The sequence below is a fragment of the Monodon monoceros genome, unplaced genomic scaffold, assembly GCF_005190385.1.
Source record: "Monodon monoceros isolate NGI ecotype Baffin Bay Population unplaced genomic scaffold, NGI_Narwhal_1 Super_Scaffold_14, whole genome shotgun sequence".
NCBI classification, from domain to species: domain Eukaryota; kingdom Metazoa; phylum Chordata; class Mammalia; order Artiodactyla; family Monodontidae; genus Monodon; species Monodon monoceros.
In genome coordinates, this window is record NW_021703770.1 from 18,341,398 (window position 1) to 18,365,656 (window position 24,259).

Sequence of the window (24,259 nt, forward strand, 5' to 3'; positions counted from 1 at the left end):
GGACAGAGTTATGCTCATTAGTTTATGTATTTATTGCTGCTTTTGTACTGCAGTGGCCGTGTTGGGCAGTTGCAACACTGGTTCGCAAAGCTGCAAATATTTACTATCTGGCCCCTGATAGAAAAATCTAGTCAACCCCTGATCTAAATGATTTACAAACCCATGTCCTCTCATTTTCACTACGTTTGTCCTGCCTTAGGTCTTCATCTCTTCTCACCAGGAGAGCCCAAGAGCCTGTCATCTAACTTTTTTGACTCTAGTTTTGAGCCTTCCAAATGTGTTGCATACAGAAACGGTATAATTTTTTTAGGAAAATCTTGAAACACCAGTTTGCTGGCTTAAAACCCTTGAGGAGCATCCTGCTGAACTCAGGATAAAATCCAAATTCCTTACCCAACACACAAAGTTAGAAAACCACTCCACTGATATCTGAAGACCCTTCTAGTCATGAGGCTAGGTGTTTGTTTGACATGACACGCACGATATGAATTGCAATCTCAGAAAACCCAACTCAACTCAGCCAGTCTTGAGTACGAAGACACTATATGTTGGCTCACCCAACTAAGAAGCCTGGGTGTAGATCTCTATAGTTGAAACCTTTCCCAAGTCTAGGTCTCTAGTTGTGTCACCTGAACTCCATTTCTTTCTGTTGGCTCCTCTGCTGCTGTGTTAGCCCTATTCACAGGCAGGCTTTCATCTTGAGAGGTCAGGACTGCATAGCAGTTCCCGCCTCATAGCCTCCTGGGGACCCATCTTTTCCCACACAAGTGCAGAGGTCTTTCTGACTGGACAACATAGGTCATGTGATAGGGATAATGGAAAGTGCTGATGGGTTTAGGACCAGTGCCTGTGCTTATGCTTAGGAATTGGCAAAATCCCACCTGAACCATAAGGAATGGTATGAGGGGGAGGGCATTACCCCCAGGCAAATAGTGGGCTGTTGTGGAAACAGGCGATTGGAGGTGGACTGAGACAAAATAACCAAAATTCACGGAGCATACCACGAGCGGGAGCCCTTTGACAGGCTAGCAGTAGTCGTTGCCGTTAGAACCTGGGGAGGCCCATAACCAGAGTATCACAAGGTTTTGGAGATTGTGATTGCCTTACTCAGTGGTTCTTAATTCTGGCTAATCATTAGAAGTACCAGATGCCTGGGCTCTTTGAGAACCAATTAACTTGGGATCTCTCCTGGTTGGCCAGGTAAGAGAGATTTTACACATTCTCCAGGTGATTCTAGTGTGCAGCTAAGATGAACTATTGACTGGGTTTAGGTCCTGACTTTATTTACTGGTCTGTGGAATGGGAGCAATTCTATTCATTCAGCAGGATTAGGGGGATGAAGAAATGAAGCGATATATGTAAGGAATATAGCCTACTTAGTTGCTCAAATAAATGGGAGCTTCTTATTGGTGTTCTCAACTTTACAGGGATATTGTATTAGAGTCCTAGGGCTGTCATCACAAAATGCCACAGACCGGATATCTTAAACAACAGAAATTTCTCACAGTTCTGAAGGCTTAGAAGCCCAAGGTCAAGGTTGTCGGCAGGTTTGGCTTCTCTCGAGACCTTTCTCCTGGGTTTGCAGATTGCCTTTTTTTGTGTACATACCCATCCCTCCAGTGTTTTACTCTTTTTATAAGGATGCCAGTTATATTGGATTGAGGCCCACCCTTATGGTCTCATTTAATCTTAATTACCTCTTTCAAGGTCCTGTCTCCAAATATAGTCACATCAGGGGTTAAGATATCAACATATGATTTATTTTGGTGGTTGTGAGGGGACAATTTAGTCTCATAGCAGATATGGATCCTTTGATTGTCTAATGAAAGCTAGGGTTTCTTTACTCAGAAAAATGCAAAGACACAATACACATTAAACCTTGCATATGTTTGTGGACTTCGAAGATGACTGTTAAACAGGAACATTTGCAGCAGCCTTGCAGAGGAAAACAAATACCAAAGGGAAGGATGTGTGTAAAAGAGGACATCCCGTTCTCATTCATTCATTTAACAGTTACTTACCAAGTGCTGCCCATGTACCAGGCCCTGTGGTAGGGTTATAACAATGACATAGGCAAGGCCCCTTCTTCCCACAACTTACAGTTTTTCGTTGATGGAGTCAGACAGTAAACACATACACCATTCAGCATCAGAGAGCACCAAGTGCTGTGTGTCGAGAATCGAAACAGAATGATGAGGTGTTGTTTGCCTGGGAAGCTATTTAGATTTTGTGGTCAGGAATGTCTTCACTGAGGAGATGATGCTTAAGTGGAGGCTTCAATAACAAGGAGTCCGCCATGCACATGGGGGCAGAGGGTTGATGGCTGATGAAATGCCTGCTACTCTCTGGTCTATTTTAGTAGCAGCTGGCAGAGCCACCTCCTCTAGCACCAGCTGCTTCCCAGATTCAGTTCTGCTGCCTGCACAGCAAGCAGTCAAGATCTGCTCTGAGATTGGCATGGCTGTTGTGGATTGCTCCCCTAGCTTTGCGTGTGTTTTTCTTATCCTGTCTCGGAAATATTCAGGTCATGTGTTCAAAGGGGTGAGACCCATCATTGCAAATATCTGTTCCTCTAAGCTCTCACTGATTACCAGAGCTTAGTCACTATTGTCTTTAGCGTGAATTAGAGTTACCATTGTAGGGGGACAAGTTGGCATTGGTGGTGTGGTAAATGCATAAACAATTATTGTGTTGTACTACATGCTTCTATAACGGTATGCTGCATGCTGGAGGAATTAAAGGGACCCGAAACAGTATCTGGATGGGATGGAGATGACTTTGCCTAGGAGCTGCATCCTTTAAAGGCCCCCCATTGGCCTTAGGATAAAGAGCAGGATCCTGCTGTGGCTGGCAGACTCCTGTGGGTCTGGTTCTCTCTACCTCTCTGCCAAGAGAGGCTAACTAGGCTTTTGGGGCCAGTTCTGCTCTGTATGTCTCATTCTAGGGTCAAGATTGAAAGGGCAGTAGCCTCTGGGCATGCTTTTTCTCTGCTTATAACAAGTACATATGAGGGCAAAGCAAACTTCATAAGTATGTTGAATTCTGTTGCTCACGTCTCCTACACTCACATCCATTGGCCAAATTAACTTACATGGTCAAGACGAAAGTCATTGTATAGACATATTCTGCTCCAAGGGTAGGGGAGTGAATGTTTATCAGATCTGGTCCACCCTAGCAGGTTAAGTGCTTATAACAGTGCCCCTATAGGTCTGCCTAAACTATAAACAGTAGTGTACTTTTAACTGTCTTACTGTCGGAAAAGGGAAAAAAGGGAGAAGTTGGTTAATATGTGAATGACAGAGTGGGGGAAGGATTATTATACAGGGCAAGATTTGAGCATGTTAATAGACTTATGGGAGGAGTGTGGAGAAGACAGAAGACAGGGCAGCTTGAGGATTCAGCTGAAACTGGAAAACATGAAATCAGAGTGGTGCCATCTTTCTCCTGGCTTTGGATAGCAGCAGCCAGGGAGGCAAATGCTTGGATTGATAACTGTCTTTGATCTGAGCCTTATGTATTTGATCCAGCCCGCTTCTGTCTAATCTTAAGGAGAGATTTAGATGGTAACAGTTGGTGTTTACAATGTTTTAATGGCTGTCATGTTGAGAACTGACTAGAAGCATCTTTAGAAATAATTTACAGCACCATAAAATGAATTGCTAATCTTTCAGAGTGTATTCTTTAGCGTTGTTTTCATTTGTATACCAGCCAAGAAGATCTATACCAATGAAGACACTGCTAAAATATTTTAGAAGCACAGTCTGATTTGAAAAGCTAAGTAGGAATATAAATCCCTTCTCTAACACGCAGTCACACTCTCTGCCGTTCTCTTGTGGTTTTGTGTTCATTGCCTCCTAGGGCAGTGTGCATGTATGTGATTAACATGTCCACAGCATGCACACCCACCAGCGTTCAGCTCTAGGACTCACAGGTGGGGACATGAGGGCTGTGGGGGTATGTGTTGACTTGTACCAGCAGGCATTATTTAGCCCCCATGATGAGCCCAGTATTGAAAGGGACACAGGTAATGATGTTGATAATTAACAAGAACATGATCTATTTGATGCCTAGCTTTTGGGTAGTAACTTGAAGAAGTAGTAGCGCAGTGCCCTGGGTAACGAAAGAAAGCTTTGGAAGTTCAGATGAAGCAATACAGGTATGTGTTGGAATAGGGGAGAGGGTTTTAATGAGACTTAAACTGTATCTCAAAGGTCGCTTGCATGTCAACACGCAAATAATCTCGTAGTCATCCATGTTACTGAAACACAACATTCGCTAAATTTCTCCCTGCTCAAAATCTTGACTTTCCATCTGATTAGTGAAAAAATATTAGACCTCTTGCCCTAATACCCAAGACCTCAAACTCATTATAATCTGCTCTCAGATTATCCTGTCTCATCTTCAAGATTTCTTTTCACGTACTTTAGATTTTAAAAATTTGTTCCTGCTTGTAAATGCTCCAGAATTCCCTAATCTGTACTTTTTTTTTTTGATAAATGTATTTATTTATTTATTTTTGGCTGCGTCGAGTCTTCGTTGCCGCATGTGGGCTTTCTCTCATTGCAGCAATCGGGCTACTCTTCTTTACGGTGCTTGGGCTTCTAACTTTGGCTTCTCTTGTTGTGGAGCATGAGCTCTAGGTGCACGGGCTTCAGCAGTTGCAGCAGGAGGGCTCAGTAGTTGTGGCTCGCAGGCTCTAGAGCGCAGGCTCAGTAGTTGTGGTGCACGGGCTCAGTTGCTCCACGGCATGTGGGAACTTCCCGGACCAGGGCTCGAGCCCGTGTCCCCTGCATTGGCAGGCAGATTCTTAACCACTGCGCCACCAGAGAAGTCCCTGTACTTTCTTTTAAATTGGCCCTTCTGCTTGGACACCTTCCCCTGATCTATGAGTGCAAACCTCACCTCTTCTTCCAGCCCTGTCTCGCAGGCTCAGCGGCCATGGCTCTCGGGCCCAGCCGCTCTGCAGCATGTGGGATCTTCCCGGACCGGGGCACGAACCCGTGTCCCCTGCATCGGCAGGCGGACACTCAACCACTGCGCCACAAGGGAAGCCCCCCTTCTCATTTTTGAAGCCTCTCATCATTACTTTTTCAGCAGCATTTATTCCCACCCTCTCCTATCCCCATATCATTTGCAGGTAACTATTGGCCTGCTTATTTTTAGTCATTATCATAGAAATATCCAATCCTCTAGCTTTCATAGACAAGTAATTTTTTAAAATGGGGACACTCAGTTTCTATAACTTTTTTGCTGACGTTAAAACTTACGTGCACAGACATTAAAACTTATGTGCACAGATGCTGTGGTACTTACCATCTCTCATCTAATTTCATAGAAGATAAGGAGTCAACACCAGGAAATGCAGGGAAGACAATATGAAAATAAGGACGTGCCTTTATACTGAAAACATGTGGCCAGTGGAAAACTCACAAGAGGCTGTTTTCATTTCATTGAGGACCAATGAAATTTTCATCTCATCTCTCTCTCTTCTCTGGGTAGACATTTGGGAGCCACTATTTCAGTAGACTGTGAGCTTTGCCGGAGCTGATTTATCTTTGACTCCTAATTTATCTTTGTCTTTCTCAGATAATTTTGGGTCTCTAAAAGCTTATTAAAAAAGGAAAAAAAAACCCTGATTTGTAGCAACAGAGGCAACTAGTTGGGGGATAGTTTATTCAAAGATCTAACAGTTGTCTAAAATAACCAAACAAGAACATCGGTTCTACAAAAGCGTATCTGAAATGTGTATGAAAGTCAGAGCAATAGACAGGTTACAGGGATCTTCATTCTCAAAGAGCAAAGTTTTAAAAATATTCCTAATTATGGCATTATATTTAATCTTTTTCTTATTCCTAAAATGTAGATATGGTTATTTAAATCACTAATACAAATATAGAAAAGCCAGAAATCATTTTCAAATTCTTGTTTTCTCAGTTCTTTTTCGAGTAACATTTACAGAACAAAACAAATTGATTTTAACATTAGGAAGAAAGACACTGATTTTTTTTTTTCAAATTTGTGCTATCCAATAGAACTTTCTCTAATGATGGAAATGTTCAGCGATCTGCACTGTCCGATATGGTAGCCATAGCCACACATAGTTGTTGAGCAATAGAACTGTGGCTGGTGTGACTGAGGAACTAAATTTCAAGCTGTTCTTAAATATAATTAAACTAAAATAGCCACATGCAACTGTTGGCTCCCATATTGGACAATGTGCCTTCAAAGGATTGACCAAGGAGTATTGAGCTGCAACTTGTGATACCGATTTGGATGGCATCTTATCAACTTTCTTAGTAAATTTGAGATGCTTTAAAATGAAAAAATTTTTAAATTATTCTCTGGCAAATTGTATGCCTGTTAAAGGCTCTATTGACTTTTGAGCTACTTTTAGTCCTCAGATCACTACAAGTTTTTAAAATGCCAATTCTCAATCCTTAAATTGCATTCTGTCCATTTCCCCCATTGTTATAGCTCTTCTTTGATCTTTTAGATAATATGATCTTTGACTTATGTGTATGTATATTCATACACAAGTCCATACATATACACACACATAGCATATAATACATTTGTGAAGATCAGGTGAAATGAGGGATGAGGCTTGTTAAAATGCGAATGTTCCTTTCGTCTGAGCGTTACCGTGAATAGAGAATATGAGCAAACAAATTGCCTGTTAAGATCTTGCTCCGCCCCCTCGGGGAAGGAGAACACCCACATTCATCAAGTCAGACTGGGACCTATCACACCTTTTTCATGTTTCCCTGATTTGACAGAAAACCCATGTTTCTGCCTGAAATATTCTTTTTCCTTAGTTGCCAGGATGACCCTTGCAAGAGAATTTTAAAGCTGCTTTTTCTTCTCTGAAGCCTTTCTGACCTTTTATTCTCTTCTCCCTTTCCTAGCCACACTGACCTGTTACCCCTTTCTTTTTAGTGGAGTTGTGCACGCTGCTGCATGCAGATGTGTAATCCAAGGGTCACGTATTTGCTTTTGAAGAAATCAATATCATGAAGATATTAACAAGAGTGAAGGAAGTAATATTGCAGTGGTTCCCATTTGTGGGGCACTTAGTAAGGTGCCAGGCATTAACTAAAAACTTTAAATACATTTTCATCTAATTTTTCTAAAGCTTTGTAAAAAAGTTATGATTATCCCAATTTTATAGGTAAGATAACCCCAACTTAAAGCTGAGTAAGTTGCCCAAGACCACACAGCTAGTCAGTGGCAGAACCAGATTTATTGGACTCCAAAGCCCATGATTTTACTGGCTAAAGAATAATTAAGATGTAGAGAGAAAAAACCCCTTATTCCCCAGAGAAGCATGGTGTGGTGGGAACAGCATTGTATGTGATGTGAAAGAGTTCTTGTTTTCATTTCCTCTTTGCCATTTTCATGGTGGCCTTAAACAAGTGCCTTAGTATCTCTTAAGTCTTTTTCTCCTTCTAATTTCCAATTCCCTCTTTCTACTAATTAATACCTTAGTGATAGTCGATGCAATGTCCTCCATATGTTAATTCTGTACTACTTCCTCCTCTCTTCCCAAAATACCAGATTGTACTATGTAAAGACTTTCTAAACAATTAGAGACACTTTTTTTTCATTAGTTTGGTTTGACAGAGAATACCATCAGCTCACCCATAGAGAGTATGTTACAAGGTGCAGCTATTTGCTTTTATCTTTATTTCTAACCTCATTTCTCAACTCTCACCAAGGTTGTTTATATATTTGAAAAACTGTCCTTTTTACCTTCTGGCTTTTCTTCACTTTTTTTTTTTTTTAATTTCACTTTAGTTTTCCCTTTTCACTTAGGACTCCTACTTTCCAAGTCTGTATTATGTTCTTTTAAAGTTACATGACTACCATTTTGCCTATTTAACAATTGTTGAAATTGTTAGTGCCAAATATTCCCCCACTGTGATGGAGGAGGGCAGAAGGATGTACACGGAGAATGGATGCCCATTGAGCATGTGGTAGGTGTCAGGTGTCCCATATGTGTTATCTCACTTTAATTTTGTATTGTCAATACAATAACAATGTGTGGTGAGTAATAAGGTAATATTATTATTTCCATTTTATGGAAAAGAGGTAATATAACTTGTCCTACTTATATATATATAGCAAGTAAGTATAGAGCTTGGGCTTGAATCAATGTGTAGCTGTGTGTTGGGTAGGGCAGAGGGATAGGACTAAAAGCACAGGGTTCAAAAACATTTGTAAATTCTTAACGTATATCTAGTGTTTGTATTTTGTTACATTTTTAAGATTATTTTATATCCAATAGAAAGCAAATATCTTAAGTGTTCCGGTTAGAGTTTTGATACTTGTATAGTGTTGTGTAACCAAAGCAAGACGTAGAACACTTGCGTTGCCAAGGAAGCTCCCTCTTCCCTTTCCAATGAAATCTTCCTTCATCTCCTCCATTCGGCTCTTGAACCAGTCCACTGAGCTTTTTATTTTGGGTATTTTTTAGTTTTAACATTTCCATTTCTCTTTGTCTTTTATTTCTTTGAGACTTTCTTGGCGGAAGCTTTCTGGTGTGTGTGTGTGTGTGTGTGTGTGTGTGTGTATGTATTAATTGCTCATTGAAGCATTTTTTACGTGGCCTGCTTTAAAATCTTTGTCAGATAATTCTGAGATCTGTCATCTTGGTGTTGGCATCTATTGATTTGTCTTTTCTCATTCAGCGTGTGAACCTCCTGGTTCTTGGTTATGAGTGATTTTTTTGTTTGTTTAATCAAAACTTGGACATTTTCATTTTATGTTATGGAATGCTGAATCTTAATTAAACCTTCTGTTTTAGCCGGCTTTCTTTTTTTTTAATAAATTTATTATTTATTTATTTATTTTTGGCTGCGTTGTGTCTTTCTTGCTGCGCGCAGGCTTTCTCTAGTTGCGGCGAGCAGGGGCTGCTCTTCATTGCGGTGCATGGGCTTCTTGCAGTGGCTTCTCTTGTTGCAGAGCACGGGCTCTAGGCTCGTGGGCTCAGTAGTTGTAGCTCACAGGCTCTAGAGCGCAGGCTCAGTAGTTGTGGCGCACAGGCTTAGTTGCTCCACGGCATGTGGGATCTTCCCAGACCAGGGCTCGAACCCGTGTCCCCTGCATTGGCAGGTGGATTCTTAACCACTGCACCACCGGGAAAGCCCTAGCCGGCTTTCTTTAACGCCACTCTGGCCAAGTGGAATTTGAAATCCACATTCCCCACTCTGAAGTTGATACCTGGGAGGTGGGGCCTGTTAGTTATTTATCACTAGGAGGTGGTGAAAGTCCTGACTCCCACCAGGCTTCCTCAACATCAGCCCAGGAAGGAGGGGCTGCCTGCTGTGATGAGGCTGCAAGTCTAGCCTCCCCGTATCTCAAATGACATTGCAGGGGTGGGGAGGTGGCCTCCTTACCTGCTGATAGAGGTGAAAGTCTGGGCTCTCTACCTGGCCTTCTATGATGCCACCCTGTTGTGGGTTTTGGAGTACCTTATTATAGCCTGGGGAGGGTGAGAGTCTGCGCTACTCACTCAGCCTTTCATGAGGAAAAAAATCAGAGTAGATCATGTGTTTTATGAAAACTTGGTTCAGTTCATATATATAGATAGAGACGTGTTTGGGCACTGGTTCATAATATGAAATCTGTTTCTTATAGTATCATGGATACAAATGTTTTAGTCACCATTGTAGACCACCTATTTCTTTATCAGTCTGATACCTGAATCCTCTAAAGCTTCATAGAACTTCTGAGTATATCTACCTTTGTATTCTCTTCACGAAAGAGAAGAGTTAATGTCTGTGTGCCTTAGAGGTTGTCCAGAGCCTTCCCCTACTCTACTGCTGGTGAAGTGTGTAAGTTAAACATTATGTAAACATCCTCTGTGTTTAGATTGTCTAGTCCAGGTATCATGGGTAGGAAGGGTGAATATCTGCTGTGGTTGTTACCCTTAAGTCGTCTCTGGGAATACTTGAAGGTTCCCTTAAAGTATTTTACAAAGAGGACATCATCTCTGTAGACACATGAGCTGGAGTGAGTGTGCTTCAGGTGGCTCGGAGCAGGCAGTGTCCCGACACAGCCACACATTGTCTGAACACCTGGCTGAGATGGAGTCATCCAGGCCCAGCTCTGGCGACCACACGATAGCTGTCAAGGCTGCCGTTGGGCCGAATCATGAGGACAGTAGAGTGTGTGTTGGGGGTCCAACTGTTCACGTTCCGTATTTTTTCCCTCCCTCTCTCATCAGCAGAGTGTCTTCCTCCTCTTGTTACAATAAGGGATGCGTCTATTACTGGTCCCTTCCAGACTGGCTGGGAATGGGCATGTCCTCTTTTAATGCCTCCGCGTTGCCCGTTTGGAAGTTTGTGTTTTAGCATGTTCTTTTTTTTTTAATAAGTAAATAAATAAATTTGTTTAAAAAAAGATGGCATTGGGATAAATAATAGCTGTCTTTTTTTTTTTTTGGTCTGCTGTATGCCAAATACTTTGTTTTTGAATTTTATTTTGTTTATTTTTTTATACAGGTTCTTATTATCCATTTTATACATATTAGTGTATATATGTCAGTCCCAATCTCCCAGTTCATCCCACCACCACCACCCCCGCTACCATGTTCTTTTTGATGGTGACAAAAAGACGTCAACCTGTATTTACAAATGTTAAGCTTCGACATATATTTGCAGAACCACATTTAGCTGACCAAGGAGAGGTTTGGAAGTCATATTCTGACTCCTCATAGCCTGACCCAAATGATAAAATCAAACGTAATTTAGCTTATTTAAATTGCCTGGGAGTGGGGGAGTGCAGGATAAGTCAGAGGCAAGTTCCTCAAAGATCCATGAGTTCTTCTTTGATGATATAGTGAAGGGGGCTGGGGTTCTTGGACCGTAGGGTCCTCCAGAACATGGTTCCACTCTACCCTAGGACAGGGCTCACTCAGCAGACTTATTTCTGTAAAGGGCCAGCTAGCAAATATTTTAGTCTCTGCAGCCCACGTTGTCTCTGTCACCACTACTCACCTCCACCATTGTAGCAGAAGAGTGGTTGGTCATAGACAATATATAAATAACATGGCTGTGTTCCAATAAAACTTTATTTATGGACACTGACATTTGAATTTCATATATTTTTAGGTCACAAAATATTCCTTTAGGTTTTTTCCCAACCATTTAAAAATGTAAAAATTATTCTTGGCTCACAAGGCATATGTAAACAGGTGGTAGGCTGGATTTGGCCCATGGGCTGCCATAGAAGTCCACTGGACAGGTTCCTTTACCCAAGTAGACATTGTGCTTCCTATCCACTAGCTTAATCCAAGCTTATGTTCCTGAGACGTTTCTGGTACATTGCTTTATTTTCATGTTAAAACATTAGTGACCTGACACTCATGAACACGTCCTTAGTCGTTCGTGCAGAAGTTTTTGTGAGTATTCTGGGCCCCAAAGGCCCCCAGATGAATTAAGACTTTTGCCCTCAGGTCTTCACAGCGGAAGACCTGGATGGAGTCTACCTCTGATGATAATTTTCGTGATAACAACATGTATTCTTAATGTACATCTTCCTTGCTAAGGTATTATTATACTTAGGTAAGCTTTTTAAGTCATAATGGGAGTTACGAAACCCAGACTGTAATATTTTGCTAGGATTTCAGTTTTCTTATTTTTCTCCATGAGGAAGAGCTAAGCAATCTTATGTAACTGGTTAAAATGGAATCATATGTTAGTTTGGAACGGTTCATCTGAATGGTAGAGAACACCTGACTCAAAGTGGCTTAACAACTAGGATTATTTCTCCCCCAGAGCCCCAAGTCCAGAGGGAGGCAATTACGAACATAGAGTAGCCCAGTGATGGCAGAGCCAGTGTGGCTGTTAGCCTCTTGGCTTTCACTCATGTTTGGAGCCCTATTGTCACAGAAGGTCTATAGCAGCTCTAGATAACACATCAGCATTCAAGGCAGAGAGAGGGAAGGAAGGGCGCGGTATCAACATCTGTTCTCTTTTGTCAGTTCCAGGACTGTCTTTTTATCCATCCGTTTAGGTCCCATTGGCAGGAATCTGTCAGCAGCCACTTGTAGCTGCAAGGGAGGCTGGAGAATTGAGTTTTGACTTTGTAGACCTGCTGTGGGAGGTGGCAAGGAGGAGAGATTGGGAATGTTTAGCCACCAGAAGTGTCTCCTGCAAAGGGCGGGAGGCCTTTTGTGATGCCCGGATTACTCCTAGAGAGTAGAGTTCTGCCAGATTTGAATGCAGAATATTAACGAATAAGGCACTTCCCTTACTTAAACAGATATTTGGAGAGTGTCTGCTATGTGAATATTATATATGAGAGATGTACAAAACAAGGGCCATGTCCTCTAGGAACTTTTTCTCTAGCTAGAAGCAAGAAATATACATGAAATGATAAACAATCTATCTCAATTCTAATAGCTAATGATGGGGATTGGAGTATATTTGTGTCATAAGGTCATGTATTCATTTAGCAACATATATGAGGTGCCAAATACGTGCAACTTAGTCTTTGCAGGTACACAGATGAATAACACTGTGTCTGTTCTGCAGAAGGCAGTCAAGTGAAACAGCAGTTCCGGGACAGCTCTGTGGTTCCATGATTTACCATATCTTTGAATTATCCAATTAGGTTGGAAGCAACTCTTATTTGCTCTTTTGAAAAATAAAGATCTAAGCTACTCACGAGAAGGGAATGGCAGTCAGTAGGATTGAATCAGTATCTTTCCACGATACCTCTGCTCATTCTGTGAGCAATGATTCAGCGTAACTGTACGTTAGTCATTTGGCTAGGCACTGGGCTTGTAAAGCTTAATAAGAAGTCACTTGTTTCATGGGACTCCTAGTTGTAGGGTAGGCAGACGTGTTAATAAATACTTGCAACGCATGGTGTATACACACACACACACACACCAGATTTAATGAGAAAAAGAGACGTGGTCCACATTGCTTAGGAGGCTATAATGCATACAGAATCAGTTAAAGCTTCACAGGGGAAAGAAGAAAGAGCATTTCTTATCTCCTGAAGGGTTATCCATGCAAATAAGGGAAGGGAAGAGTATATTATGGAAAAAGATCAATTCTGGCAAAGCAGAGAAGCACAAGACATCTCAGCAGCTGCAAGCAGCGTCTGTGTGTTGGTAGAAACATAGGGGCAGGAGCCAGAGCGGCACCACTGGGGGTGTTTGCACAGCATCTCTGTTCACAGTGAGGCGGGGAATAAAGGGCCATTCAACTTGAATGAGGCTCTGTCCCTTGTCTCACTACAGGGAGAGTGTGGCGTGGGTGGGGACTGAAAGGACTGGCAAGCTGCATGACTTCTTGGCAAGTACGATCCACTTGTTCTTACAAATGAATGTTGTGGCCAGCACATCCCTCAGCTCTTCTTGAATCATCTGGAGATGAAATGAAGCCTGGCACTTAGGCACAGTCTGTTACTGTGACCTAAGTCCCATCGGAATGGGACCCCTCAGAGGTCAGGGCCGGGAAGGCCCAGGCTCGCTTCCAGCAAGTGAAGCATGTCTTCTGCCAGTCTGGCTGGGGCCCATTTTGGAGAACATGCCCTTTCCAAGAACATTTTAATGTAATCTGATACCATGGAGCTATTATTGTCTATTATACTTGTTTAAAAAGAAAGCAAAAAACGTGTTATACCTGAAAATCTCAATAAGATGATGGAGAGAAGAATAAAAATACTTTTGGAACTTTCCACTTAACAGGCAATAGAGAGGTGAAATGAGAGGGAGTCCAATTTTGGTTTTTTGTTTTAAAATTTTATTGTAGAATATAGCAAAATTGATCACTGTAACCATTCTTTTTTTTTTTTTTTTTTTTGCGGTACGCGGGCCCCTCACCGCTGTGGCCTCTCCCGTTGCGGAGCGCAGGCTCAGCAGCCATGGCTCAGGGGCCCAGCTGCTCCGCGGCATGTGGGATCTTCCCGGACCGGGGCACGAACCCGTGTCCCCTGCATCGGCAGGCGGACTCTCAACCACTGCGCCACCAGGGAAGCCCCACTGCAACCATTCTTGAGTGTGTGATTCAGTGGCATTAAATATATTTATATTGTTGTGCAACCATCACCACTATCCATCTCCAGAACTTTTTCATCAGCCCAAACTGAAACTGCATACTAAGCAATAAGTCCCCATTCTCCTCTCCTCCAGCCCCTGGTAACCACTGTTCCACTTTGTCTCTATGAATTTGACTGTTCTAAGTACCTCTCATAAGTAGAATCATACAATACTTGTCCTTTTGTAACTGGCTTATTTCACTTCGCGTAATGTCTTCAAGGTTCATCCCTATTGTAGCATGTATCAGAATTTCATTCCTTTTTAATACTGAATAATATTCCATAGTACATACATACAGCATTTTGTTTATCCATTGATGGGCATCTGGGTTCTTTCTACCTTTTGGCTATTGTGAATAATGTTGCTATAAACATGGATATACAAATATCTGTTCGAGTCCCTACTTCAATTCTTTGGCTGAATTGCTGTATCAAATGGTAATTCTATTTTAATTCTTCTTTTTGAGGAATTCGCCATGCAGTTTTCCACAGAAGCTGTCCCATTTTACATTCCCACCAGCAATGTGCAAGGGTTTTCAATTTCTGAGGGAGTGGGTTTTCGCACATGAAAAAAAGATGCTGCCTTCAAATTGGCATCTCAAAACAATACTAAAACGTGTATTTGCATGAGGAATTTTCTCTAGGTTTTTAAAAGAGCAACATTTGTAAAACCTGGTCTTTAACTCCTCATTTTAAGAGTTCACCATTAGCAACTTTAACATTAAAGCGACAGTGGCAGCCCTTCAGGTAAAGACCACAAGCAGCTTGCGGTGTCAGTTCAATAACTAGAAATCCATAGGGCACAAGACTGATTGGGAAGGTCAGGGAAACAAGAAGATCTCAAAGCTGACCTGTGAGCTGCTGAGCCCATTAAATTGAATAAATAACTTCAGTGAAAGCAAGAAAGGGTAGTGATGAGGATAGAAAAGAGAAAGCAAATGGGGGCACCTTTTACGTGATGAACAGAGAGATGGAGGTCACAGCGTGTAAGAGGCCATTTAAAAGTCGCTTGATTTGTAAACATCAGGGACATGAAATTTCAGGGAAAACAAAACAAAGCCTGTTAGAAATGGTTTTAAACAAATAAACCCAAACACAAAAACCTACATCAACTGCAGGATTTGCAGGCGAGGAGGGAACAGCTGTGGAGGATTAAAATATATGTGTGAAGAACGCGACATGCATAGAAAGTCAAAATGCCATAACCCATCTCATGTCTATAGAGATCTTACATTTTGTACACTTAGTATTTACTAGCAGAGAAAAGATACCTTTTGATATAAGGCATAGTTGTGTAAAGACAGAAGATGGGTGCTTCGTTCAGCAGATGTTTCTCCAGTGCCTATTATGTGACCGTTTCTGGACTGGGCAGTGGAGGTGGAGCTGGCAGCTGTGGTCGGTGAAGCAGACAGGTCAATTAGACAGACATCCTCAGAGAGTGAGGGGATGAAGCACCAGGATGCCAGAAGCTCCTAGAAGGCTTGCTGAAAAGACACGTGGGCTGAGTAGGAGTTCACTTCCCGAAGAAGGAAGTAAGGTTGAGGTGGAGTAGAACTTTCTAGGAGGAGGGACCAACGTGAGCAAAAGCGAGGGAAGCACGAGAGTCTGATGGGTGGGGAGGTGATGGCAGAGGAGAACAGGAGGCGCTGGAAGCTATCAGCAGCTCAGTGATATTCCTAGGCCATGAATTTCAAGGCAGGAAGCAGCTGGGAATCATGCTGGAGTAAGATCAAAGATGCACACTTTTTTCTTTTCCTCACTAATCTCTAAATCTGTCCCATGTCCATCCGCCACCTCCCGACACAGGCTCACCTCTTTTTAATAATCACAATTTTAATATGTTTAATTGAAGATTCATTGTAAGTAGGCTGATCTTTGGAGATGGGGAAGCGGATTGATATTAACAGTAGTTAGCCTCATGCTCTCATAGGTTTTGTTCTTTTTCTACCACTGCCCGAATTGGGCATTGAGGTTGGTTCTCCAGCATCTATTCCACCCCTGCCTTGTTGAGTAACAGCGATGTGGTTTGGGGACTTGACCTTAGGTGAAGGTCAGCTGGTTTAAGGGTAATCCTATCTCTACTGCCAGGGTTTTAGTTCACTAACGGATGTGTGTGATTCACTTTGGGCCACTGAGAAAAGATCCAAGTTTGGAGGAGGATTTGGGGAAGAAAACGATGATCAATCAAGCTGTCTCTATTGCTAGATGAGAACCAGAAGCTTGTAACTCTAGTGCCACGTGGGGACCCAGGCTTAGAATAAAGGTGATGTTATGGATAGCAAAATAGAAAGATGAAAAAGAGTCCTTGATGGCACCGTTGAACTTGGAAATCAGCTAACTCAGAACTTTTCCCATTACTGGGCTCCCTCTCCTGAAAGATAATGATTTTCCTTACTGCTTAATCTATTTTGGGTTTGTTCACCTGAAACTTGAAATTATCTGCGACCTAAATGATACATGATCTTTGTGACCTTCAGTAGACACCTGTATGACTTTTTATGACTATAACCCTTTGAGCCTCATTTCCCTTGTCTGTGAAATGAATATAATTGTGTCTCAGAGTTTTTCATGAAGATTATTTGAGACGCACCACAAATCTGAGGGAAGAGGCATGAACTAATACATGCTGAGTGCCTACGAGGCACCATGAAATAGACTGGCCCTTGTTTTAGGAAGCTTAAAGGCTAGAAGAGAAATTCAGATAATTTTGATATAAAATAGCTGAAATAGGGTCACATGCATATGGATCTTTGTACAATAAGTTTTTTAAGATCATTCGTACAATGTTGAATACTTGCCATTCCAGGCACATGATCAAATCTGAAGAGTTGGTATTTAAACCAAAACCTGAAGGATAAGTAGGGGTTAGGTGAAGAATGGGGAAGAGCAGTTCAGGCAAAGAAACATTATATACAAAGTCCAGAGGGGACAGATTATGAACAGCCTTGTTGGCCACGTTAAAGATTTTTGAATGATCTGGGTGTAAAATGAAGACATTAGAAAGTTTTTTTTTTTTACTTTATTATTAAGGAAAATTTCAACATAGACAAAAGTGGAAAGAGTAGTATAATAAATCCCCATGAATCCACCAATTACCTTCAAGAATTATCAACACATGGCCAATCTCATCTCATCTATATCATTCTCTTGTCCCCCATCCATTTTTTGTACAGTAGGTCCTTGTTGGCTCTTTATTTTAAATAAAGCAGTGTATATATTTCAATCCCAAACTCCCTAACTATGCCTCCCCTCCAGGTAACCGTAAGTTCGTTCTCTAAGTCTGTGAGTCTGTTTCTGTTTTGTAGCAGAAGTCTCTTGAACTAACCTATACATTTTTAAATGGGATTGCGGGGGTCCAGCGAGGAAGAGCAGTTGGGCTGGTCACATTCTGGGGGACAGAGATGAGTAGCTTGGACCAGGGTGATGGCAGTGGAGGTGTGAAGTAGGTGGATGGGAGAAGCATTTTGAGTGCAGTGCTTACTGGCTCTGGTGATAGATACGAGGGATGTGGTGACTTATGGAGAGAGTGTGTCAAGGAGGACTCTTCAGTTTCTGTGTGAGTAACTGAAGACAGGAGAAAGTGAATATTTTTTGGTAGAAAAACCAAGGTTCAGTGTGAACATGTTAAGTGTGAGTCTGTGATACACTGACATTGGGATGTTGAGTCACAGTCTTACATCTGAGGCTCGTGAGAGAGGTCTCTCTGGGCTGGATTTAAATTTTGAGAGTCATGGTCAGGTGGATTGCATCAGAAGTGCTGGGAATGGATGGGACCTGTTAAGGGAGAAGTCGAGAGTGGGGAAAAGAACACCTGACTGACTACTTCTGGGAAGGCTTCCCTCATCTCTCAGGTGTAAAATATTCTTTCACAAGCCTGATCAAGAGAAAAGGAAACCCTGGGGTGCTAAGTAAAGGGAAGAATTTTAGAATCACAGACGTCCTGTAAAGGGGAAGAATGCTGAGAAAGGGGGAGACTGAAGATCCTGGGTAAAAGGAGATTATTGATCAAGTGGAGTCTCGAGGGAGATGGGAGGGGATTGGAGGTTCTGGCCTTAAATCCTGAGACCAAGGGGAAGGGGATAAAGATGGAAGTTTAGCTACATTTGAAGGTCACAAGGAGATGAGAGAGTTCTCCACCAGAGACCTCAAAACACACATACCAGCTATATGTACATAAGTGTGTGCACATTCACTCACACACACCCGTTGGTTCATGGATGTCATCCAGGGGGAATGTATGTTTCCTATAACATTCCCCGCTATTTCTCTGATAGTCATGGGTACACAGGAGGAACTCCTATGTGGAATGAATAAATATACTCAGTATGAGCTTTAGATTTTATTTGTGAGGGTATCTGCATTAAAGGATGTGGAGAGAGAAAGTGAAAATAGGAAGCTACTAGGCTGAGCTCCCTTAAACCCTCCACTCTGACCTTTCCTTCTTTCATGGAGGAGTAGTAACTGTTTTAAAACCACTAGTTCTTTTGTTTCTTGTCTGCCTCTTCTATCGGATTGTGAGTTCTTTGAAGCTAACATCTGTCGTATATAAATCCGTGCTTGCAGGACCTGGTCCAGGAACGGCACATAGTAAGTGCTCAGTAAATATTTGCTGAATGACTGCAAGAGGGTGGACTTGAGTGGATGCTTGAAGAATAGAGAAGATTCAGAAATGGGAGGGAATGAGCAGTTTTCCAGGTGGAAGCAGAGATACACACTGAACTGCAGGGGTTGAAATGATTGCATGTGTGGAAGGCAGTACCCAAGTTGCCTGATTTGGTGTTGTCGTCTGTAATGTGAGGATTAGCTGCTTGCTCAAGGTCAAACAACTTGGAACTGATGGTTCCTGGATTTGTACTCTAGTCTTCCTGACTTCAAAGCTGAGGATTTCCCACCATACCGTGCTCCCTCTTAACCACATCATTTCCCATAATTCTGACCCTCACCTCTCAACTTGGAGATTCCTTGTATCTTCCCATATAGGCCAGATGAAATATTGTCTTTCATGGACACCTCCTTTATTTATAGGATCTGTTTTCTGAGTTTAGATTTTTTCCTCTTTCCTAGCTCTGCACTGCGGTTTGAATCCACGGGGTATTGATCACCCTGCCCGTGCTGAAGGTATTAAACTGCAAATTGAAGGTGAAGGTGTTGATTCTCACTCTATTAAAAACAAAAATTTCCAGAAGGTGCTTGACCAAAAAGGAACCCCCAAGCGACTGCAGGCAGAAGCCGAGACGGCTAAGGTAGGTAATAATCCAGTAAGTTAAGGAGATTCTGAAGCTGCAGCTTTGCTATTTCGTGGTCCAGCCCCAGATAAGAACTGATGGTGCTTTCGTTAATTAGCGTTGTATCTTCAGTTAAAGAAACACTGCTCCTTGATTGCAGGTAATGAGAAATGAAAATATTGACCGCATACCCTTTAGAGTGAAACTGAAACACGTTTGTGGTCAGTTTCATCGCATGAGGCTCTGAGGATGGTATAGAAAGAGCTACAGGGAAGAGTGCCTTGGAATTAAAGCTGAAAGATTTGTTTGCCAGGCTCAGATTTATCATTTTATGATATTGGACAAGTCCTGTGACTTTTCAAGCCTCAGATTTTTTACCTATAGAATGGGTTATCAGAAAAACTCCATCCTCCATTAGGTTGAACAGATGAAATAATATTATGTGTGTGGAAGTGTCTTGTAAAAGGCCCAGTTGGCTGCATGAGTATGAGGGGGCTTTTTGCTGACAATCACAATAACAAGTAATATTTTATTAAATATATACATACATGCCAGGTACTGTTTGAAGGACTCTTGATATACTGGCTTATTGTCTCCCTGTAACAATTCTATGAGGTAGACAATAGTAAACAAGACCCTAATTAATGAAAGGTGTAATTGTTTTATTTTGTTGCAGGATACTTTGTTCTTTTAGTCTTTTAGCCTAGATGTTGGTATAAAACACACCTTGGTAAACTGGGAGGATGGATGATTCTTTAGTAAGAGCAGCGTCTTTCAGAGGTTTTCTGCAATGGAACTGGCACTATATGGGTTTTTGTCTGCAGTCAGTGAAGATGCTCTTGTTGGAGATGTATCTTAGTTTGCCCCTTGGAAACTGAGAGGACTAATCTTCGTGTGGTTATTTGATTTCTCCCTCGTGCATTTCCTTCAAAGGAATTTCCTTTCAAATGTTTGTTGAGTGGATGAATATGTGCATGCCTTGGAAAGCAAATGTTGCAATCATCCAAGAAAAACCTTAAGTAGAAAAGTCACTTGGCTGTCATACAATAACTACCACTCCCCCCAAAAAATGCCTTCCAAAATCAGATGTGAATTTTTCTTCTTTATCTGTAGTTTTGAATAATTACCATGGCTCCTTCCCTTCTTTAGTGTGGATAATTAAAAACTGATGACATAATGAGTGTCTGCGTGTCTGTGTTGTAGGGAGTGGAGAACAATTAGCAAGGAAGATATTGCAGATATTTTGCACTAGATATTGTAGCTGAGAGAAATTGCACCTTATAGGAAACTGGTTGATTATTGAGGTTTGATCTTTAAAAGGAGTTGGGAATAAGTGAGCCCTATTATGACATCTAAATCCGATCAGCCAGTGGTGCCATCTTGAAAGAGTGAGAAAAAAATGTCTTAAGGGTCTTCTTTAACTAGGAAGATAAATGGTTTGTCTGAGTAGGATCTTTTCAAAGAGATGCTTAAAATATTAAAAATTAGAGTGGAGAAAAAGAAAACAAGTTATTGACATTTGCCTGATTTAATTCACCTTTCAACATGTCCAGATTCTCTTTTATTTGCACAACAGATTGGTGATATAAGAAGTTTGATTCAAACCTGACAGGATTTGATAACTTCTGAATTATTTGGAATGTGTGCAATTGTAGTAAACCCTGAATTTTCATGTCAGTAGCACCTGCCTTTGCCTCTAGATCATTTTACGTTTGCTTTGCTAAAAACCTACTTCACTGAGAATGTAGTTGTCCATAATGAACCTTTCCTCAGGAATAGCCTACAGCTGGAAACCACACTCATCTGAGTTTGTCCAGATCACCTACAATGAAACCCCCAAACAGGGTTGAGAGGGGATTCTGAATGTCTTCACATTGACATGTTTAGGAGGGAACAGACGAGGAGCTCTTGTTACAAAGTATTTATTTTTTCATGCAGGACTTGATGACAATGGTGGTTGCTGGGGGGACAAAATAAAAAGAGCTTGATTACTGCAGACCTGCAGTGTCACATACCCTGGAGATTCTGAGCCACAGACAATGTGAACATGTTCTGTGCATGTACAGACACATTGAAATGTGCCCTCCTGGTGCACTTAGAGGGTTATTGGAGTTGTGAGTCATCCTTTTTCCTTGGGTAAATAATTGAACCTCTGGTAACTTGACCTACTCTAAACTTACCCTAAAAAACCTCTGGCTAGAAATGCACGCACTTAAAGCCACTCAGTAGTGTAAGTTGGTACAGATTTTCTGGAGGACAGTCTGATAGAGTTATCAACATTTTAAATGTGTATAAGTTTTGAGCCAGTAATTCCCTCTCTAGGAACTTGTCCCAAGGAAATAATCATCCAGATGTGCAAAGATGGCTGCAGGAGAATGGTCACTCTAGCAATGTTTATAATATGAAAACAATGTCCTTTCATAGGACATTGGCTCAAGAAACTGTGTGTTCGTGGAATGGAATAGAGTTCTCCCTTTATAAGGGTGAGGGAGACCTATGTGTATTTATCTTAGTCTATTCAGGCTGCTATAAAAATACCTTAAACTAGGTAACTTATAAACAATAGAAATTTATTTCTCACAGTTATGAAGGCTGGGAAGCTCAGGATCAAGGTGCCACCAGATTGAGTATCTGATGACAGCCTGCTTCCTGGTTCATAGACAGTCGTCATCACACTGTCCTCACATGGTGGAAAGGGACCAGGAATCTCTCTGGAGTCTCTTTTACAAGTGCACTAATCCCATTCATGAGGGCTCCACCCTCATCACCTAAGCACCTCCCAAAGGCCCCTCCTTCTAATACTATCATATTGGGGGTTAGGTTTCAGCATGTGAATTTTAGGGAGACACAGACATTCGTCTGTAGCAGTGTTTATGTGGGAAAATGAGTACGCTGCTATTTTAGAGTGGGGAGAGGAGGGAGAAGGGCAAGTTACTGCACACTGTAAAACATTCCCATTTTCGTAAAAATATCTTTTCTCTGTAAAAAGGCATAACCGAGTCTGAAAGAGTTCATTCCATAGTTTGAGCAGCAGTTTACATCTGGAGCTGAGATTATGGGGAAAACTTTCTTTTTCTGCACTTGAGTTTTTTTGTTTTTTTTTTAAAGATATGTACCCTTTCAAGCATATTTCTTTTAAAGCCCTTTTCAGATTGCCCCATTAACTTAAGCAGCTCATCCATGACTTCTCCTGTTTGTTGAGTCTGTATTCTGCCTTTGAGGGTGCTGTCTTTCCTCCCGTGGCTCCTAATTCTTGCTGGTTATTTGCCAAGGGGGAGTTATCTTGGGGACTAAGCATGCCTTGGGTTGTGGAGGCCATTTGATGAGGTGCTTTTGTAGTCTTTGTGCTGCTGAAGCAAGCACTGATGAGGTGCTTTTGTGTTTGTCTCTTCCTGAACTTTTTGGGATGTAACAGCTTTGACCAGGTGTTTAATTACGTTTCAATTTGATGTTCTCTTTGCTGACTCACTACACGAATCAAGTCCCCCCAGATGTACCATCTGCAGGCTTCACACAGGAACCTGGTTCCAGGGTGCTATCACGCCTGTAGGTTCTGCCACTTTTGGTTTGGCCAAGTTGGACTTTGAAACCAATCCCTGTTCCAGATCTCCAGCAGGCATACTGTGCTTCAGTCCTCCTCATTGCTGTGGGCTCCTGGCACCTAGAGATGTCTCTTTGGCCTTATATAAATTTAAAAATATATTTTCTAGTATCTTTAAGTTTTTAGAGCCTGAGAGGGGATTGTATAGCACAAGTTTAATCTACCGTCTTGACCCTGAAATTTACATTGCTTTCATAATTAAAAAATATCTCTATCACTACATATCTTTGGAACAATCACCCTTTTTGTTTCTTTATCTTAAATGTGATTTGGCACCCTTGGCCCCAGTTACTGTAAAGACTAGGGCCCTGATTCCAGAAAGAGGTTATCAGTCCTATGAGTTGCCATCAGCTCTTATAGACAAAAGAGAAATCAATAGAGAACCAAGCTTACTTTGTTTTGTTTTTTTGTGGTTTTTTTTTTTTTTTTGGCTGCACCGCATGGCATGAGGGATCTTAGTTCCCCAACCAGAGATCAAACCCGTGCCCCCCCTGCAGTGGAAGCACAGAGTCTTAACCGCTGGACCGCCAGGGAGCTGGACCCCCAAGCTCACTTTCAATCCTTATTATTAGGTAGCATAGAGTCTAGTTGGAAAAAAAAAAAAAGAAACAGATTCAATTGAATTGTGGATTTGCAAAAGCTATTTACCATTGGGAGTGCTAAATGCCAGTGAGGACTTAGGAATTCAGAGAGTATGCATGCCATACCACAGCTGCAGTTATAAGTTCAAAATGCAAAAACTATGTTGACTTAGCTTTACAGGTGGATACCAGGCAAGAGATAGTATGTACAGCATTTCATCTCATCGGGAGGGCCAGAAGGTATGAAGGTACACAGCTGCTTCTGTTCCTTCACCCACACAGGGGCACCTACCACTGCCACAGATGAGAGCCGAGGTGAGGATGAGTTTCCTTGACTCACAGAAGGCACAGCCTCTTTCCCACCATTCTTTTTACCATTCGAGTCATGTGGGCCCAAGGCCATCTCACAGGTCCTGAAGACCAGGTGTGGTCCACATAGCAGTTTTCAAGGAAGCAGCGCTGGGAGCCCCTGGGGTCCTTCCCGGACAGGCCTGAGGTTAATGAACCCTTCCTTCCAGAGCAGTAGGCATGGGGCTGCCAGAGGGTAGGTACTCCAGGAGAGGAAGAAATGCACCTATGCTGTGAAATATGGGTAACATTCAGATATGCAGTAGTAAGAATGGAAGACGTCCTTAGCAGTGGTGTGGCCACAGACATCCTCAGGTGCTCTCGGCAACAGTCTCCTTGAGTCCAGGTTTGTGTTGTGGAAGATGAGGTTGGAACAGTAGGTTGGGGCCCAGTCGTATGGGATTTGAATGTTAGGAGCGTAGATTTATTTTATATCTGCACCATCCACTATG

General features: G+C 41.9%; 1 protein-coding gene across 5 annotated transcripts in view; it reads left to right on the forward strand.

Annotated features, from left to right (window-relative positions):
* SAMD12 (sterile alpha motif domain containing 12) overlaps positions 1-24,259 on the forward strand; it is a 404,116-nt gene that overhangs the window by 18,701 nt on the left and 361,156 nt on the right. For all 5 annotated transcript variants that reach the window (XM_029223049.1, XM_029223047.1, XM_029223048.1 and 2 more), the window contains exon 2: positions 19,117-19,295. In XM_029223049.1, coding sequence (XP_029078882.1) covers positions 19,117-19,295 — 179 coding nt within the window. The remainder of the gene's footprint in view (positions 1-19,116; positions 19,296-24,259) is intronic.